The sequence below is a fragment of the Cyprinus carpio genome, chromosome B6 (assembly GCF_018340385.1).
Source record: "Cyprinus carpio isolate SPL01 chromosome B6, ASM1834038v1, whole genome shotgun sequence".
NCBI classification, from domain to species: Eukaryota; Metazoa; Chordata; class Actinopteri; order Cypriniformes; family Cyprinidae; genus Cyprinus; species Cyprinus carpio.
This window is the reverse complement of record NC_056602.1, coordinates 24,761,520-24,781,326: the sequence shown is the minus strand read 5'-3', so window position 1 is coordinate 24,781,326 and position 19,807 is coordinate 24,761,520. Positions and strand designations below refer to the sequence as shown.

At 34.9% G+C, this 19,807-nt stretch overlaps 1 protein-coding gene across 4 annotated transcripts in view; it reads left to right on the top strand.

Moving 5' to 3' along the window:
* The window catches only part of LOC109071651 (membrane-associated guanylate kinase, WW and PDZ domain-containing protein 3-like), a 114,256-nt gene that overhangs the window by 82,362 nt on the left and 12,087 nt on the right, over positions 1 to 19,807 (top strand). For 3 of the 4 annotated variants that reach the window (XM_042726442.1, XM_042726441.1, XM_042726444.1), the window contains exons 4-12: positions 2,972 to 3,178; positions 6,573 to 6,759; positions 8,420 to 8,499; positions 9,886 to 9,943; positions 10,037 to 10,149; positions 14,143 to 14,337; positions 15,506 to 16,117; positions 18,517 to 18,548; positions 19,318 to 19,477. In XM_042726442.1, the coding sequence (XP_042582376.1) occupies positions 2,972 to 3,178; positions 6,573 to 6,759; positions 8,420 to 8,499; positions 9,886 to 9,943; positions 10,037 to 10,149; positions 14,143 to 14,337; positions 15,506 to 16,117; positions 18,517 to 18,548; positions 19,318 to 19,477 (1,644 nt within the window). Of the gene's footprint in view, positions 1 to 2,320; positions 2,823 to 2,971; positions 3,179 to 6,572; positions 6,760 to 8,419; positions 8,500 to 9,885; positions 9,944 to 10,036; positions 10,150 to 14,142; positions 14,338 to 15,505; positions 16,118 to 18,516; positions 18,549 to 19,317; positions 19,478 to 19,807 lie in introns of those variants that run through there. The other variant, XM_042726443.1, reaches the window with a different exon arrangement.

Here is a 19,807-nt window from a genome sequence, read left to right as displayed (position 1 = left end):
TTCTATTTTTAGAGCTGTTAAGTTGTTTGAATTGTGACATCAGTTATACATGGGGTAAAAATGTAGACACATTTAAAATAATAATAATAATAAATATGCAAAGAAAATGCAAACAAATCTTCTTTGGATTTCCCTAGCAAAAAAGAAATGTATTTAAAATACATTTATTTCATACTAAGTATGGTTCAAATCTATTAACATATTTACTAACATGTTGCTCAAGACTTACTGATATAAAAATTCTAATTCAACTTTATTTCGAGTGCCACATTTCTTAATATTAAGCCTATAATGTTTTTTTATGTCACTTGTTGATGAGGATTGTATGATTTTTGAATAATATCAGTCTTTAAATGCAAGATATTTAAAGTGAAATTGAAAGTGATGTGACATACAGCCAAGTATGGTAACCTATACTCAGAATTCATTCTCTGCATTTAACCCATCCAAAGTGCACACACACACAGCAGTGAACACACACACACACCGTGAAAACACACCCGGAGGTGGGGGTTTGGTGCCTTGCTCAAGGGCACCTCAGTCGTGGTATTGCCGGCCCGAGACTCAAACCCACAACCTTAGGGTTAGGAGTCAAACTCTCTAACCACTAGGCCACGACTTGTACCTGAAGCATACTTGCAATAGGTCCACTTTAGCACAATCAAATATACTTCAGTATATCTTCAGTTGGACTTCAGCACTACTTACACACAATTAAAGTGCAAATTCATTGTTCCAATTTAGCAGATTTAAGTATACCAGTTTAGTATACTTAAAGTACAGTTGCATGGTGTTTTTACAGTATTATGTTTTCAGATACATTTTAGTACATTTATGTTTCATTAGTGTTATGGAGGGAAATATGACATTTCTTGGCAATTCTCAAAATTCCCACAAATACACATTTTTTTTTTCAAATGAATTTGCTGAATGGTGGGTGTCATTTTGGACCTCTTATGTTGTGTAAAGCCCATAAATCTCTGCAATCTCTCCACATTCCATCATTTGATCTATTTTAATGTAATAGCTGTGCTTTATGTGCACCAAAATATTTTTGACAACGTTAAGAGAACGCTGGGACAACGTTTCCCTTGTGGTGGGATTATACCACTCTCTGCAGATTACTGGCGACAGATGAAGCTGTAAATCTGCTCTGATACTGAGTGTAGAGCATACCTTCTGATGCGTATGTGGTGATTAATCATTGTTACAGCGTCATGCAACAGCTCTAATTAGCCAAGCACTTACCTAGCATTTATTACAAACCATGTTGTATATAATAAAGTGTGTGTTTATCTGTGATTGAAGAAGTCTTCATCTCATTGCTAGTGAAGAGAAGTTGTTCAGTACACTAAAATAAATAGTTTTTGAAGTTGTACAGTAAGTCTGACATCAAGTAACATTACAGTATGTTGCAACTCTTCTAGTATGAAAACTCTCTTATGCTCACCAAGGCTGCATTTATTTGATCAAAAATACAGTAAAACAGTAATATTGTAAAATACGATAACAATTGAAAAAAATCTCTATTTGAATAGGCTAAATTTGAAAATGTAATTTAATTCTGTGATGTCAAAGCTGAATTTTCAGCATCATTACTCTAGTTTTCAGTGTCACTTGATCCTTCAGAAATCATTCTAATATGCAGACTTGCTGCACAAGAAACATTTCTTGTTTTCACCAGTGCTGAAAACAGTTGTGCTGCTTCATGGGTTTATTTGCCTCTTTATGTCACATCAGCAAGGTCAAACCGTGATTAAGTTGGTTTAAATGTTCAAGCATCCCTTCCCATCTAATTGTGCAGTTCTTCACCAGAATAAGCTGCAAACCGGACCAGAATTTACATCAATGTTCAAATGTCTTTCTCAGTGAGACTATAGTTTTGGAAACATGATGTGTATCAAATGTTATGGTAGCAGCACAAAAGGTTTCCTTACACTGTGACACTGGATAGCAGGAGATCTCATTTGTATAATGAAGAGAGACCGAGAGGGATAGTGTGAATATTCATCACTGCATATTCATGAGAGGTGAGCGAAGTTGTCAACAGTAGTTAATTGCTTGTGAAAAAGCCTATTCCCACATGGTTTCAGTTTCTATTTGCTAATTAAACTCTTTAGAATTTACAGTCTAAAAAGGAAAGGATTAATCTTTCGACTGATTACAAGGATTATATTTTACATTGGCAAAAGATGAATATGTGACCTTAAAAAGCTGTTTTTTTTTCATACAGACGTTAATGATGTCTAGGGGCAGCATATTATTTTCAGGATGAAGGGAGCAAACTAACAAAACAACAAATTTGGATAATTTAAATTAATCTGTGTATAATTGGTGAAGGTTGAACAGTTGATTTGAAAAAAAAAAGTCTTTCCATTGGTTGAATCTAATCATACTGAAAGTGATTTATTTAGTCTTACATCAAGGGGAAATAATGAAGCATAACCCTTCAACCCATGCAAACACATACACACACATTGACATGTACCATCAAATTAGAAATTCATTTGAATACATTATGCTTCTCTACTGATTGGCTGTACTATTGTTTCTGATGCATATTAATGAACAGATTTTTGCATGAGAAGATAGTGGGAAAAGTTCAATTACTGAATCCAGTGGTGAGTGTAATTACTTTCAAGGCACCACTGAATGGAAAGAGTATAACATTTCACACTGCATATTGGATAATTGACACCTAGATCTCCGTTTCTGAGAAAGCGGGGACTGAGGAAGAAAGCGGAGGTAGCGATAAAGAGATAAATTTGCAGGCAGCTCCTGTCTCAGTGTTCCAGAATCAGCTGTTTCATCAAACTGTAGAGGTTTGTGGATTGTTAAATCAAAGCTAATGTAGCAAAAACGTTGAATCACACCTCTAAAAGTTTCAAAGTGTCTACGTTTATGACTTTTCAAAGGTATCACGTATCAAGAGTTTTTTGTCTTTAAACAAGGCACTTTTTATTTTTCTCAGGTAACTTTTATGGGACTCCAAAACCTCCTGCGGAGCCCAACTTGGTTCAGCCTGACCTGGTCGACCAGGTTTTGTTTGAGGAGGATTATGGCACCGAAGTCCAACGAAAGCGAACAACCTCTGTCAGCAAGATGGACCGCAAGGACAGTGTGGTCCCTGAGGAAGAAGAGGATGAGGAGCGGCCACAGCTCCCAAATGGCATCCCAGGTCAGGACAGACTTTAATCTGTGTGTTTTGGTCAACCAAAATGTGAACAATTGCAGTCTAACAATTCCCACCCATGTTGACACAGACTGTGCTTCATTACTTTTTTCTTCCTTTTCTTCCAAGCTTGGAATATATATCTTGGGACTTTGTCCCGGTGTTATTTTAGTATTATTTATATACTATTATAGTATTTATTCATATTTTGAGTTAGCTTTACTTTTATTATTTTACACTTTCATTTTAATTTCACTTTAAGTTTTAGGAATTTTCCTGTTATTTGTTATTTTTTTATTTTCCTATTTAGCTTTAATTAATTTTTTTATTTCAGTTTTACTTTTAAGTCATTTTAGTACTTCAACTTAAATGTATTTACAGGCATTTCAGATAGCTGCCGAATCAACATTTTTGTTTATTTTTTAAGTTTAAGCTTTTCATCTAATATTTATATTTAAATAATTTAATAAAAAATGGTAATTTTACTTCAGCTGCTGTGCTTCTATCAGTTCTTTATTAGCAGTCATACTGCAGAACTGCGACCCAAAATTTTTGCAACTGTCAGAACTTCATTGGAGCTTAAGATTCATCACAAAGTCAATTAATTGGCCGTTGGGGAGCTTGTCAAATGAAGCGATCAAAGGCTGCCGATTTCGCCCCACAAGAAAGAAGTCTTTAATATTCCTGAAATTTGTCTCATACAGCAAATCTTTGCCAAAATCGCTGTGTGCTTGAGGCTTTAACCTGCAGTCTGCTTCACTTATGTGCAAGTGATCAGTCTGAGGCCTTTCTCAGAGAAGAACCCGTCCTCTACTCAAGGAGAAATCAGCACCGAGAGGCAAGCTTTGCTTAAAAAAGAGCCAAACCCCCTGCTCACATGCTCTCATTAGTTCACAGTATAACCTTATAATCCTTTTGAGATCAGTAGTTGTGATTTCAAGGCTCCAGGCCTGAAATTTATGCTCTATTTGTATACTGCAGTACTTCAGAGTAGCGCTTGGCAAGCGAGTCACATTGCTCCATAATGACTTGCTTAATGCGTGGAGGATTCATGTCCGTGACCCTGGTGTCGATCAGCTTTAAACATAAATGAGCTGTTTAGATGTTTACAGGGCTTTAACTTTTAACCATTGTTTTTGACTTTAGGCAATATAAGCCTCTAGTGTCCCCAGGAGGAACCAATCTTATATCTGCAGTATTTTTCGTCTTAAATTATGTATGTCTTATGTAATGTTCCTATATTACACTTACATTATGTGTTTCTGTTTGTGTGTAGGCTGTGTGGGATATTTAGGTGTATGTAACTTGATAACAAAATATAAACTGATTTAAACTTTCAGGCCTTGAGTTTCAGCAACAGAAAGTAACATCGTAATTTTGTGGTGTTCAAATGTGTGTGTAAGAGATTAAAGTTAAATATAGTGTGCATATGCATACAATGCAATGCATTAGTACACACAAAATATAATGCATATATATACCTGTGTGTGTGTGTGTGTGTGTTTGTGTGTGTGTGTGTGTGTGTGTATATGTATGTGTATGTATATATATATATATTATATATATATATATATATATATATATATATATATATAATATATATACACCATGGTACCGCTACAGTACCCTTGTTTAATCTTTCTGCTTGCCTTCTTATAGCCTCCTTGTACTCATCTTGTAAGCTTAAAAAAAAAAGACTCTTGACACAGTTGTTGTTTCTTATAAGCTGTTGTGTTTGTATAGTCATGTTTGACTACTGGGACTGATGAGGTCTTCCCTCCCAGCCTTGGCAAAAGCAAGTGGATAGGGAATAGTTGTTGAATATTCGCTGAAGTAAGTAATCCCTTGGCTCATGTTAAAAGATATGTTTAATGGGGAGTGTCCTTGCCACAGAATAGTGTCATATTTGCTTTAAAGGCTTCTGCCACTTCAAGTGTGCTTAAAGAGAGGGAAAATGGCAACGAGTTAGTTATCATGCATGCACATGCATACTGCTGTTACATGCAAACACAGACAGCTGCTGTTACCAGGGGCATTTCTTCCTGTGCTGCAGTGTTGCGGAAATAAAGTACAATGCAGTAGCCTTTTTTATTTAACTGTAGTCATATTACTGCATTAAATTATGTACATTTACTCAAAATATTCAGATGATGTGTAGGTCCATGCAAATTCCATCAGATTTGAACTTGCAATTTTATAAATTAGTGATGTTTGATAAGACGCCTCAAATCCTGTTGCATGCTGTAATAGCCACGTCAAGATGAACTTATATAGGGCTTTTCACAATACACATGGTTTCAAAGCAGCTTTACAGAAAAGCTTGATGTTAATGTTTATAATATTTTAATATCTCCATGCCTTAGTCGCATTTAGCAGATTAGAGCTGGGCGATAATATAGTTTACATTTTGTAACAAGCGATCAGGCATTTGAGATTTGCTATATAGTATATATCACGCAGGCAAATATACTGTATGTGTGTGAATAAAACTTTATATTCAACTTTATATAAAAAGCTAGGAGAATATATAGTTAGTTTCTGAGACTAAATAAATCTGGCAGTTGCTATATAGTATATTTTGCTTTATGTGATTATTATTAAGCTGGATATAATATATATGTCCAATTTTATATATAGTGCTGAGCAATAATGCATTTTACATTTTGCGACAATATAAACAATCAAGCACCTGGGATTATATATCACCTTACTAGAGTATATTGTATGTGTGAGGATAAATTTGGAAATATATATATATATATATATATATATATATATATATATATATATATATATATATATATAATATATATATATTATGTAAAGAGCCAGGCGATAATAGTTACATTTTGTGCCAAAATAAAAAAAATCAGGCTGTTCAGATTTGTTATATTATATACTCCATGCATGCGGTTAAAGATTTATATAATACATATCCAACTTTATATATAGAGTTGTGTGATAATACGTTTACATTTTGTGATTATATAAATTATTACATAGCCGCAATTTGCCATATAGTATATACTGCTTTACATAAGTAGGTAGGATGTACTATATATCCAATGTTTAATATATCGCTGGCCAAATAAAATAGTTTCCAACAATTTTTGACAATATAACAATGAAATTGAAATTTGCTATATAGTAGTAGCAAGAGGTTCATGTTTATATATTATACAGTGTATGCTATAGAGTATTATGATGCAAAAATAAAAAAAAATGACAAGATATTTATGTAGCATTAATTTGTGATAATAATAATAATGATGTCATTATTTGTGGCTATAAATACTTTTTTCTGTATTGAACCTGAAGCAGGAAAAGATCTTGCTTGCACACCATCCTACTTTGACATGCAAATAAGTTTTGCATTGTTTTATCTTCTTTCCTTCTGCAGAGAGGACAGAGGAGTGGAGGAAAGCTGTGCCCAGCTACACTCAGTCCAGTGGTGGAGGCAGCGCAGGTGGCAGTGGGACACTGGAAGTCCGCACCTGGAGCTCTTTAGCCAGAGACGAAAGCCTGGAGCCGCTGCCGTACAACTGGGAAATGGCCTACACGGAGACGGGCATGGTCTACTTCATAGAGTAAGTGTGTGTGGCCGTCAGAGGAGAGATTTAGACTTTACTAACTGCACGAGGGCTGCTGCTGTACTCATAAATTTCAGGTCACCTTCTGGTCTACAGCCCATTCATAAATAATAAGGCCTGTTCATAGCATTGGAAATATGGATGTATTAGCAAAGAAAAGTGCATCTCATATATAAGAAATGTGCAGTTACTTTAAAGATATTACTGTAATTTCAGTTGTTTATTCAGTTATGTAATTTTCAGTTACATGTGCATATTCAAAACTTGTTGCATCACTTTCAGTTACAAGATAGGCTACTATTTGTATTTAATCGTGCACATGGACATATTTTATCATGAGATTACATAGCTATGGTAGAGGTTACGACTTTCAATAACAATTTTGATAAAAATAGTGTAAATTAAAAATATATTTAATATTATTTATAAAATCTATTTGTAAATTCTGTAAATGATGCTTAACATTAATATTATCCATTACAGACGCTTTTGTGGTGACTTTAAACCCATGGCTTTATACAGTACCTTTTGAACCGAATACCTTGAAGTCTTGATGATTTTTTTGTTGTTGTTGTTGTCACATTACTTGACACCACCTGATTTGACACACTGTATATCACAGAATATTGTTTTTGTGTTTATTATTGTTTTCGTACCACTGAATGTCATGTGGGATTTGATGCACTATTCACAATACCACAGGATATTGTTTTGTTTGTTTTTGCGTTTTGTTTTGCATTTATCATGCCACTGTAGTATTCCTGTGGAGTGTTTTCATTTTTTATTGCCGGAGGTTCTTAAAGTAATATTCTGATGCTGTAGTTATATGCAAATTGTATATTTATACAACGTTTTTATTTACTGGCTTTAAATTTGTTCTCCAATATTTCCTTTTATAAGCAGCAATATTTGTTAGCAGGCAGCACATTTTCCCCTCCATAGAGCTGCTGTCTGATCCTATTCAGGTCAAATCTCAAACTCCATCAACATAGTATTCCAATTTCTATTTTCACAAACGGCATGCTTTATCACTTCCTCTCCCCATCTTGCTGATATCAGATGTTTTTTTCACTCTGAAAAAGTAGTGTTGCTTTTAAAAGTCAAGAGCAGAGCTGTCAGAACGAAATAATAAATATAGCTTGCAGTGTGGCCTAGATGCTCTTTAAAGAACAGAGTCAAAGTTCTGTTTGTGTGTGTGTGCATTTGGGGTCACACTCATAAATATTTTAGTGGTTCCAAAAATTTTCCAGTTCAATTTATAAGACTCATAACTACAGGCCATTGAAAACCTCACCCTCTTTGACCTGCCAAGGCTTTATAATAACTTTATTTGATGCATTGCATTAGTCTAAATCAGCGGGTCTCAAACTGAGGTCAGTGCAATGTCAAAAACAGACCTAAAATTGACAAAAAGCAATAACAATGAATTTATCAACTAATGAATCAGTTCATAATAATGAATGAACATGTTCAGTTCAACTGCTTGCGATTAATCAGTTCATTAAGGTTCATTAGATGAAAGTAGCGGTCTAATTTATTTTAATGAAAGAAGAACAAAACAGTCTATCAAAATGCTGGTATGTAGGCCAAAATCGCTTTTGAATTCCTGTCTAAATACAGCTCTAATATCTAATGCATTTTCTTTTTTGTTTTATAGCCACAACACAAAATCGACTACGTGGTTGGACCCTCGTCTGGTCAAAAAAGCCAAGCCCCCTGAAAAGTGTGAGGATGGAGGTGAATCTTTGCGTTACTTATTTATATAAGAAGTCATAAACATGTATGACAGCTACATGCATATGCAAATAGAAGTTCAACTGCATTCAATCAGATGTGTGTACCCACATTCATACGCCGCAGAGGACGTGATTGCATAACCTCGTCTGAATGCATTCACTTCCTCTTGCCTTTTCCTCTGTAATATACACACGAGCACACATGATGTCTAACAAAATGTAGCTGCTCTTTTAAGGGAGTTTTAAAGTTCTGTGCTTTATGCTCATTGGTGCACAATACTTTTCTGTTTGTGTATGAGTTTGTGTGTGTGTGTGTGTGTGTTGATGTCTATGTTGATTTAGCTGTTCTTTTTTTTTCTCCTCATTAGTTCGTTTGGGCATAATGTACATACAGCAGAGGGGATACACACATGCACACACAGCAGCTAACCCTGCCTGTTTATCTGACTATTTTCTAAAGTGTCTATCTGACTATTTTTATAAATTTATATATAATTTATTATATTTTATTATATATAATATATATATATATATATATATATATATATATATATATATATATAATATATATATATATATATCAGTATTGTATATATATATATATATATATATATAGATATATATAGTATTAATACAAAGCAACATAATGTGAATTGAAAAACCAGAAAAAATATTTTATTTTATTTTACAAAATAAAATGTTTTGAAAACTTATGACATTATTACACTAGCTTGTTTTCTTGTTAGGGTAGCGTTATAAAATATGTTTTTTATTAAATTTGTAAAGAACATCTTAAATCTATCTGTTAAAACGATTTTATTAAGAACATGTATAATACATTTAAAGCAAAATTAAGTAAGTGTTCTATTTGGTCAAAATAATGTTATAAAAAGATATATTTTATTAAACGTTATTGTAATGTCATGCTGCAGAAAACATACAAATTTAATAATTTTATTATAATTTAAACCATTTCCATTCCAGAAGGTTGACAAGTAGTCATTTATTTATTGATTTTTATAATTATTTATATATTTTTTTCTAAAGTCCATGTATAATGTTTCATTTTTTTTTTTTTACAGCAAAAACCCAATATTTTTGTCATAATTTAATTTATAATAATTTTACACCTAATCTCATTTCCTTAGATTAACCAGGCTGCTAAAGTACCTTTAATATTTCTTTATGTACATAGCTTTGTCATGACTGGCTAACCTTTGAAAGGTCAAAGTGTATTATATGTAAACAAAAATTAAGGAAATTGATGGTTCTTTGTGATATGGCCTCTTTAAAAAGTTGCCTGCTGTTGTTAATGATGTTGTTTCAGCCATATGCATGTGTGTGTGTGGATTTGCATTTAAACACATTGCTCTCGTTTCTTCATCAGAACTTCCATATGGTTGGGAGGAGATTGATGACCCGCAGTACGGCACATACTACGTTGAGTAAGTCTTATGATATGATTAGATTTGTTTTCTTCACGCTTTTTAAAGTATAGGCTAGCGATATACTTAAAAACTTTCTTTTGTCATCCTCAGTCACATAAACCAGAGAACCCAGTTTGAAAATCCGGTTTTAGAGGCCAAGAGGAAACTCGGTTTGGACACTGCAGTCGCAACTCAGAACCAACAGAGGGCAGCACCTCCTCCAGGTACAAACACGCACCTCCCTAACTGTGAATTTAAACTGAATTTATGAGTGTTTAAAGGGAACAGTAAAGACACTCAGCATGTTAGAGTTTCCCGGCAGCAAACACACAGGCTCCTCACTGGGTGAATGATTGTGTGTCGGGGAAAGAAGGACAGAAAGATAAGATTAAAGAACGGTGAGTCATCTGCCATTCTCAATATGATGAATTAAAGATTCTTCCATTACACTGGATGCATTATAGATGTGTTTGAGCATGTGCATAAATGAGAGGGAGCGAAAAACCCAAGGAAGAGAAGAGTGCTGTTTTAGGGTGGATGGATGGGAGTATAAATGTTACAGAGATTGCTTTGCAGCACATCACAGGCTGCATTAACATAAGAGAACATTAGCATCCATCATGCATTCACATTGCCTCTCTTTGATCAGTCCCTCTCTGGCTTTACTTCTACACATTCGTTCAGAATTTCTAGAAACAATGACTGCTGTCCATTCAGACCAGAAAATCCATATCTACTGAAGTGAACAGTGGCTATCGATGCAGAGATGACAGGAACAGGGGGAAAATAGATGACACGTGAGTCTGAGGGCTTTGATTGGATGGCATAACAGACCCTCTATTCGGTCATTAGGAGTTGAAGAAAGGACAAGGGGGAAAAGCACATTTTCTTTTGCTTTGCTGAAACGCTCCGTTACCATGGCAGTGGTGAGACTGCAGCAAGTTTCATTGCTTTAGATATCAAAATCACAATTCGAGTGGCATCTACGGACACACAATGCTGGAGCTTTCTCAAACACTGGTTCACCAACATGATTTTAGCAGATGGATGAACTCAGTTGGTGTCCTAGCAGAGTAACCACAGGTGTGACTATGGATATGTGCCACTAACATTTGACAACCACAAAATGTCCAAAAAGTGTGTTGTTTTAGTTTCAAATAGCATATTTATTATCTTTTCTTTTAAAACCTTAAGAACCATTTTCTAAATATTAACATGATGTAATCAATTACACTACTGTTCAAAAAGTTTGGGGTCAGTAAGATTAGAAAAAAATAAATATACTTAAATCATGACAACACTCTGAAGATTTTAACATGGTGATGGATATGACAATGTTAATGTATTTGGTCTTGGTGGAATAGATCTGCTACGCTGCTGTTGAATTGCTGCTGCTAGTTGCTGCTACTGCAGGCAAGTACAGGAACTTGCTACTGCCAATGCATATGGCGATACGGTGCCATGAGTATTTAAGACATACTGCTGCTGCACAAAGAGCATATAAAATAAAATAACATATAAAATGCCTATTCAGGCAGTTCCTTTGACCTCATGATTCTCATTTGCTCTGACATACACTGTGAGCTGTAAGGTCTTATATAGACAGGTGTGTGGCTTTCCTAATCAAGTCCAATCAGTATAATCAAACACAGCTGGACTCAAATGAAGGTGTAGAACCATCTCAAGGATGATCAGAAGAAATGGACAGCACCTGAATTAAATATATGAGTGTCACAGCAAAGGGTATGAATACTTAGGACCATGTGGTATTTCAGTTTTTTTTTTTTTAATAAATCTGCAAAAATGTCAACAATTCTGTGTTTTTCTGTCAATATGGGGTGCTGTGTGTACATTAATGAGGAAAAAAATGAACTTAAATGATTTTAGCAAATGGCTGCAATTTAACAAAGAGTGAAAAATTTAAGGGGGTCTGAATACTTTCTGTACCCACTGTATGTAAACAAAAATTTTTATTTTGGATGCGATTAATCGTTTGACAGCACTAATTTTTAACTGTTTTTTCAAACCTTTTAAACAGTAGTTTAATTAAAATATTATTTATTTATGCATATTTTATGATTTATTACATTATTGTATTATTTAGAATGTTAATAATATATTAAAATATGATATAAATGTACATGTGTATTTTTATTTTTATACATTATATATATATATATATATATATATATATATATATATATATATATATATATATATATTTTTTTTTTTTTTTTTTTTTTTTTAAGTAATATTTATATTCTACAGTATTAATATAATTATAGAGGCAGAACAAAAAGTCAAATCACCAGCAAATGGTTGCACTAATCAACAACTAAATTTTCTTCTGATTTGGAGATGTGGCATGCAACTATAACTATTCTATAAAGTTTAACTGTTTTGAAGATTCCTCTTACTTTGAGTTTTGCTGGCACAATTAAAAAAAAAAAAAACATTCACCATTATCATTTTCTGTCTTTTCTCTACTTTGTCCCGTCAAAATGGCAAAATCAGTGTTTTGACTGGCCTTCCTCCCTGTAATAGGGAGATTCACAGCTGCCATTACAGCACATGCAATCAAAGCGTTCTCTCTAACAGCACACACACAACCCAAGTTTCGTTTAGCTCTGTGTGATTCTTCTTTTATCGTTCGGTGATATAATAGTTCATTAAAACAGTGTGATTCCCACAGACTTCTAGATGACTTTGGTGATTTGTGAACTCTGAGAGTAAAGTATTCCATGGTACACTGCATTAATCTTTTCTGACAGGAAGTAAAAAAAGTGAGTCAGAGCAGTTATGTGCATTAAAACAACAAACAGTTCCCCCTAAAACTTTCACTTACAGCAGTGGAACATTAGCTGGAAATCTCCACACCCAGTGTGAGAGGGTTTCTGTAAGTTGTCTAATATTGGAATGTGAGTGTTATCATTTCCTCAGCCCTTCTGGAAATGCACAGGATTACATTAGTACATTAGATAAGTATGTGGGGATGAGCCGCTGACGATAAATGTTCTCGTCTATGCTGTCAGAGAGAGTTGTTAATGGTTTTGTTTACTATTCAGTGTTTAATTACATGTCAGTCACACATAGGAAAACATTCCTGTACAATTAAATGATAGTTTCATGGAACATCTGTGGAATCTGTGCACATACACATGGATATTATGAGTATCTGTCTGACTGACTGTCTCTGTCTTATCTATCTATCTATCTATCTATCTATCTATCTATCTTTTTGTTTGTTCTGTTAATTGAATCTATTATTCTATTAAGTCTCTTGTTCTATCTACAATTCTGTCTGTCTCTTTTGTTCTATCTATCTATCTATCTATCTATCTATCTATCTATCTATCTCTCTGTCTATCTATCTATCTATCTATCTATCTATCTGTCTGTCTGTCTGTCTCATATATATCTATCTATCTATCTATCTATCTATCTATCTATCTATCTATCTATCTATCTATCTATCTATCTATCTATCTATCTATCTATCTATCTATCTATCTGTCTAAAAGTATCAAAACAGAGGTTATTAGTGTTTGTCATTTAATGCAATCCTGTTTTGCATAATTTCCTCTTTTTGCAAATAATGCAATGGTCTTTACAGTTGTGACACACAGGAAGCAACATCATGGAAAGACAAATGAATCATTTCATCCATTTCCTAAATTTATTTTACGCAAATTTTAGTGAACATTGACTGTACTCTTAAAGCTCAATTGGAAGATTTGAGGATTTTTTTTTATGTTGAAAGTTTATCAATAAATGCAAACCAACATTTTGTTCCAAACAACCTATACTCTACCATATTACATTTTATTTAGCCTATGTTTGCAACCCCGTTACCCATTTATATATATATAAGGTTAGGTCTCTTTTCTCTGTCCATGTGTACAAAAAATGTGCTTTATACCCTTTTTTGTGTTTCAGGCTCTATTTTGTGTAATAGTCACAGAAAGTATCCCACAATGTGCTTTGGTTAATGATATTAGGACAGTCTGCTTTTGTGACTTCACACATTACTGATGAATCTGTCATACATTTTGAAAACATGTTTATCAGTGAACATTGTGGTGCAGTTGATGCTTGTATATACTGTAAATCTACTGTATCAATGTCTAGTTGTTTACAGTTTTGTCTTTGTGCATATTTTATGTGAAGTCATCACAGATGTCGTCTGTCTGTGTCTTCCTCTCCTTCTGTCTCTGTAGGTGGAGCGGCTGGTACGCCCGGGTTCACGCGGGACCCAACCCAGCTGAAGGGGGAGCTGTATCACACGGCTCTCAGGAAGAGCCATCAGGGCTTTGGTTTCACCATCATTGGTGGAGACCGACCTGATGAGTTCCTGCAGGTGAAGAACGTTCTTGCTGATGGCCCGGCCGCCCAGGACAACAAGATGGCCTCTGGTGAGTGATGTCTAGTTTGGTGAATGGTTTTTAGGGGAACATACACAAAACACATTAGGGGTAGTTAGGAAGCCACCCTACGGATGACTTAATTATAGATGTCTCTTCACATTAAATGGGATAGGAAAAGTATATTAAAATAAAAAGGCTACAGAATAATGGCTTTATTTGTTCATCCTCATATCGTTCCAAACCATTTGACGATTTTACTTTTTTCTGTGAAACAAAAAGTGTAATATTTTGAAGATCTGTCATGCATTTTTTTCCCCATATCATCCTTATTTTAGTATTACTCATACTATCACAGTTTTTTATTATTATTCTGAAATGGCTTTTGTTTTATGTTTTGGCTTTTGACATTTTTGTTTAAATTTTAGTTTATTTTTTAGTAGTTTTATTATGTGCTGAAGTCATTTTTATTAGAATATTTTATTCTTATATGATATGTAATGATATATAAATAATATATAAATATAATTTTTTGTTAAAATATTTTTCAATATTGCTATATATATATATATATATATATATATATATATATATATATATATATATATATATATATTATATATATATATGTGTGTGTGTTTTTTATACTTTTAGTTTTAGTTAAGTATAATAACCTGCTTCCATACAGCAACAGTTCATTGTGACCATAGTGGCAAGTCATCTAAAGCCACATAATAACCCCCCTAAAATTTAAGTCATTATTCACTAATAATCTTTTTTTCCATTGAGTTGTTAATTAGAGAGCTGTAGCAGATGATTGAGTGAGTGAACAATCTGAATTCATGAACTGGATCAGCTGATTAAAAAAAAAAAAAATTCAAAGGGGTAATTCATTCACTGATCGAGTTCAAAAACACTTGGAATATAGTACACAAGTCACACAAACTGCTTGGTATTTCTTTGTCATTTTTGTATCTTAATGTGTATATTAAAAAGATTGGTTTCGAAATTCTTCAAAGGTTCTCAAAGAAATAATACACATTGGAAATGACATAGTGTAAGGGTGAGTAAATAAGGACAGAATATTTAATTTTGTCTAAACTATTCCTTTCATCTAGCATCTTTCAAAAACATAAATGGATTAGAAAAGTTGTGCATCCACTTTGTAATGATTCTTTTCATTTCTGATGCTGTCAAATTCCCTCTCTTTTCAACCTAGGGGATGTAATTGTGGAAATCAACAGCACACTTGTCTTAGGCAAGACCCACGCCGACGTGGTCCACATGTTCCAGTGCATCCCAATTAATCAGTACGTTGACATGGTCCTCTGTCGTGGATACTCGCTTCCCCCCGACGTGGACGTGGACAGCGAGGACCTTCCCCCTCCACCTCCACCTCCGACAGGAGAGATCGTAACCGCCGTACCCCTCATCAATGGCCAGCCGCTGCTGGTCAAAGGTGATGCCCTTCACGGATCCTCCCAAGAGCTTCACTACGTAACCACAGACGCCAGTGGGCGGCCGGTGGTCGCTGCTCTTCCTGGAGGCAGCAGCAGCAGCGGTGCCGAGACAGGGATGCTGCAGCCGGAGCTGGTGAGCGTGCCAATCGTGAAGGGACCTGGAGGATTTGGCTTTGCCATTGCAGACTGTCCTCTGGGGCAGAAGGTGAAAATGATCCTGGATGAGCAGTGGTGCCGAGGCCTGTTGAAAGGAGACGTGATAAAAGAGATTAACAGGCAGAACGTGCAAACGCTGAGCCATGCGCAGGTGGTGGATATACTGAAGGACCTCCCGGTGGGCAGTGAGGTGAATCTGTTGGTGTTGAGAGGAGGTAAGAGAGCGGGAGGGTGTATGGAACATTGCACTGATCATTTAGGCCATAAACATACTCCAAGTAAGCAGAAAAAGCTGAAGGTTTACTATAATTGTCGCTTTGGTCGCTCTTGAGGCATCATTTGCATCCATGTTTGTTCCTGAAGCTCAAACAGTCGACAACACTAGAGTTGATTCCCAGGGAATTCATAGCGTTTTTCACAATACAGATCATAGCAGCTGTAAAGAAAATGCATATTTCAACTATCTTTTGGCCTTAATGACCATGAAATAAAAAATATAATATATACAGAGTTCTGGCATGAAACTCTAGAAGGCGCTCCTGCTCGCTGCTCAGCATTCAAATATATGACTAGGGCTTATCGTAGCAGTTGCAGCTTGCTTCAGAAACCCTCCACCTTCCCCAGCTCCACCTGTATAGATCTGCTACAAGGTAATGTATGCTATATGGGGGTTATTTAATGTATGTAATGTTTGCTGCAGCAATATTTCTTACATGCTCACAGCAGCATGTTGTGGATGTATTGGCAGTAGCAAGTCTCAGTACTTGCTTTGCCGCAACAGCATAGCAGGTCTATTCTGCCAAGACCAAAATACATTAACATTGTCATGTACATTACCATGCCAATCCCTCCGAGAGTTGTCATGACAGAAATATCTATATATATATATATATATATATATATATATATATATATATATATATATATATATATATATATATATATATACTGTATATATAGCTTGAATGCATTAGAAAAACCCTACTAAAAAGACTTTCAAAGACTTTAACTTTGAATAGCATGGAGTGAATATAAATTTGAAAATGAATAAGGCTGTCAAACTTTGTAATCCTTTGTGAGCCTTTGTCAAGCCATTATTCAAAAAGTTTCTTTCATACTTCATACTATAGTACTTTCATTTTAATTCAGTAAAAAACAGAAATTGAAAAATTTGTGATTTATGGAAAGAAACTGTACAGTAAGTCGCTTTCTTATACAGTATTTTATGTTTTTCAGTACAAATATCTATATGTTCTTAATTCAAGATTTGTTTGAGATGCACAATGACATAACATTTGTTTTATGAGAAATGTATCAAAATTAATTGTGGTCTATGTGTTTTTTAATTAAAAAGAACTGAAAAAAAAATGGCAGCAGTATTAGAAAAAAGAAAAATTTTAATCTTAATTTTGAAGTGTTTCACAAAAAACAACATTTAGAATCTAATGTCATTTTTGCATCTCAAGTAATATATTTAGATTTAAACATCTTTAGATATTTGCACTGGAAAACAAGACAAAATACTGAGTAAGAAAATGAATATGCAGTGTAGCAGATGAAATTTTTCAAAATTAGAATTTTCAGCAGGGACTTACACAAAAGCTCTTTTCACTTTTTTACTAATTTTTTAGTTATATCTGCATTGTTCAGCAGGTGAGAAATTAATGCCATTATTTTCACCACTTCATAAGTTTACATTTTAGCCACACTCCTCTCCTCCACTCTCAGTAGTCATACTTGAGGTGTGTTTCTGTCCCTTTAGGAGAATGTTATGTAAGAATGATGGACCGTTGATCCTGGTACAGTTGGCAGGAGAGGCCCCGTTGCATCTATTGCACCCACTCTTTGGGGCTGAGTGGGAATTTGGGAAATGAGTTTAGATCACAGGGGAATTTCAGGATGCATCTGCAAAGAGTTCTGTGAGGATTTATTGTCTGAGTAGTGAGAGAGAAAAAGAGTGAGGGGGAAAAGGGGGAAAAAAGATGAAGAAAGAGAGCAAGATAATGCTTTAATCAGTTCTATATTAGAGTGAGTTTCGTCATTCATTGTTTAGCCATTAAATTCAATGGAAATCACACCAATCCAGAGAAAGACCGAGAGAGAGAAAAAAACAAAAACAAAGGGAATGAATAAATGGCAGTCGTTCTGAATTGACAGATGGAAGTGTAGCAAGGTCATTCTTTTATGCATGACTTCTGTCATTTGCAATGTCTTTCTCCCTGGAGGATTCATAATTTTCTCTTATGTACATTTATTCGATCCATCTTTAATGGCTCCTAGATGACGCATGTGTCATGATTAACTCAGCTCGGAATTGGCTCAGGAAACGCCCCACTTTGAAGCACTTGAATGGTGCTTCCTCTTTGAGTAGCTTTTTAGTTAGATGGATGGGAATTAATAATGTAGCATTGAAACAATGTATTCTCATGCCTTTTTCATATTCGAGAGGCAACAACCATGAAACGCTGTCATTATAATAAGGCTAGACACTTTCTATCCCAGTAACGAGTTCTTGTTTTTTTTTCATCTGTCTGTTGATGAGTGCCTGTTCCCCCATTTTTTTTCTTCCTTCAGTGCTACTTATGTCTCTCAATTGCCTTTTCTCTGTTTCTAGGTCAGACGTCGCCTGTGAAGAGTTTAAGACCTGTGAGTATGATAATAGATTTCAGAGGTGATCATGACCTTGTAGATCTTGAGGAAATGGCTGAATGTTTTATTTGTGCTGATGAAATTTCTTCTCAATTATTGTTCATACTTGGGGTTTGGGTTTTGAACAAACCCCTTTCTGTAAGTACCAAAGTTCAGTAGCTGACACGTCCCACGCCATTTGTACTGAACCGTGTGGCATGTACTACTTTGAAGTGATAGGATGTGTGATTTTCACTTGAGAATGATGAAACAGGCTAAAACAATCCCATATACTTGTACTGAAGAAGGGTTTTGAGGGATCAGAATATCACTGAGAATTATAATTAGCCCCTTTTGACCCTGGCCTGTAAACACTCTAGTATCAAACTGGTGAGTGTTATATGGACATCACTCACAATTACTACAATAAATGCTGTGAAAGACCAGTAACTTGTAACATGAGGCAAAATGGCAAAAACATGAATTGTATGAGTGTTTTGGGCTTCATTTTCCAATGGGTTTACTGATAGACTTTTAAATATTCCATGCAGTATCACTCTTGTGCACACTTGCATATGAAGTGTGGGAATGTTCTTGTAAACCAGAAGGCCCAATCCAACCATAACCGTATTTTTGTTGATATAAGGTATCTATCTGTAGGCACTTCCTCATTTTCTCAGAGGATATTCCCAGCGAACAGTTTAAATGCTGCTTGTTATAGTCCATATCCGTGTGCACTCTGCTGGTCACTCTGTAAAGTGATATTAAAACGCATTTATTTCAACAGAGAACGGGGTTGAGTGCCAGCACTGAGACTCTGGACCGTTGCCATGACATCATGGTTCCCCAGGCTTTGACCTATCACTCAAACACACTGCCATGCAGCTCTCCAAAACAAGACTCTTCCCTCCACTACAGCAAACCCAAAGCCTTGCCAGAGAGCATAGGTGAGTCTCTGCTGAGCTCATCCAACAAGAAGGAAACTCTTTTATGTTACAGCACCAAGATGTGGATCTGTTGGATTTTAAAGTTAGTCTGAATGCTATATCCTGTATCAGAAATTTATTTTGCATTATCTATTTAAAGTATGGAAGAGCATTTCCACCTCAGAGTAAAAAAAATATGTAATAGTGTAATAAAGTTTAAAGTAAAAAACTAGAAATATAAACTATACATAATTGAAGTAAACAAAAACTGAAGTTAGTAAAACACTATTGCCTTATTTTTCAGCCAAATGACTCTTTGAATCTTAATATGTGTGTCTTACCAGGCTACAC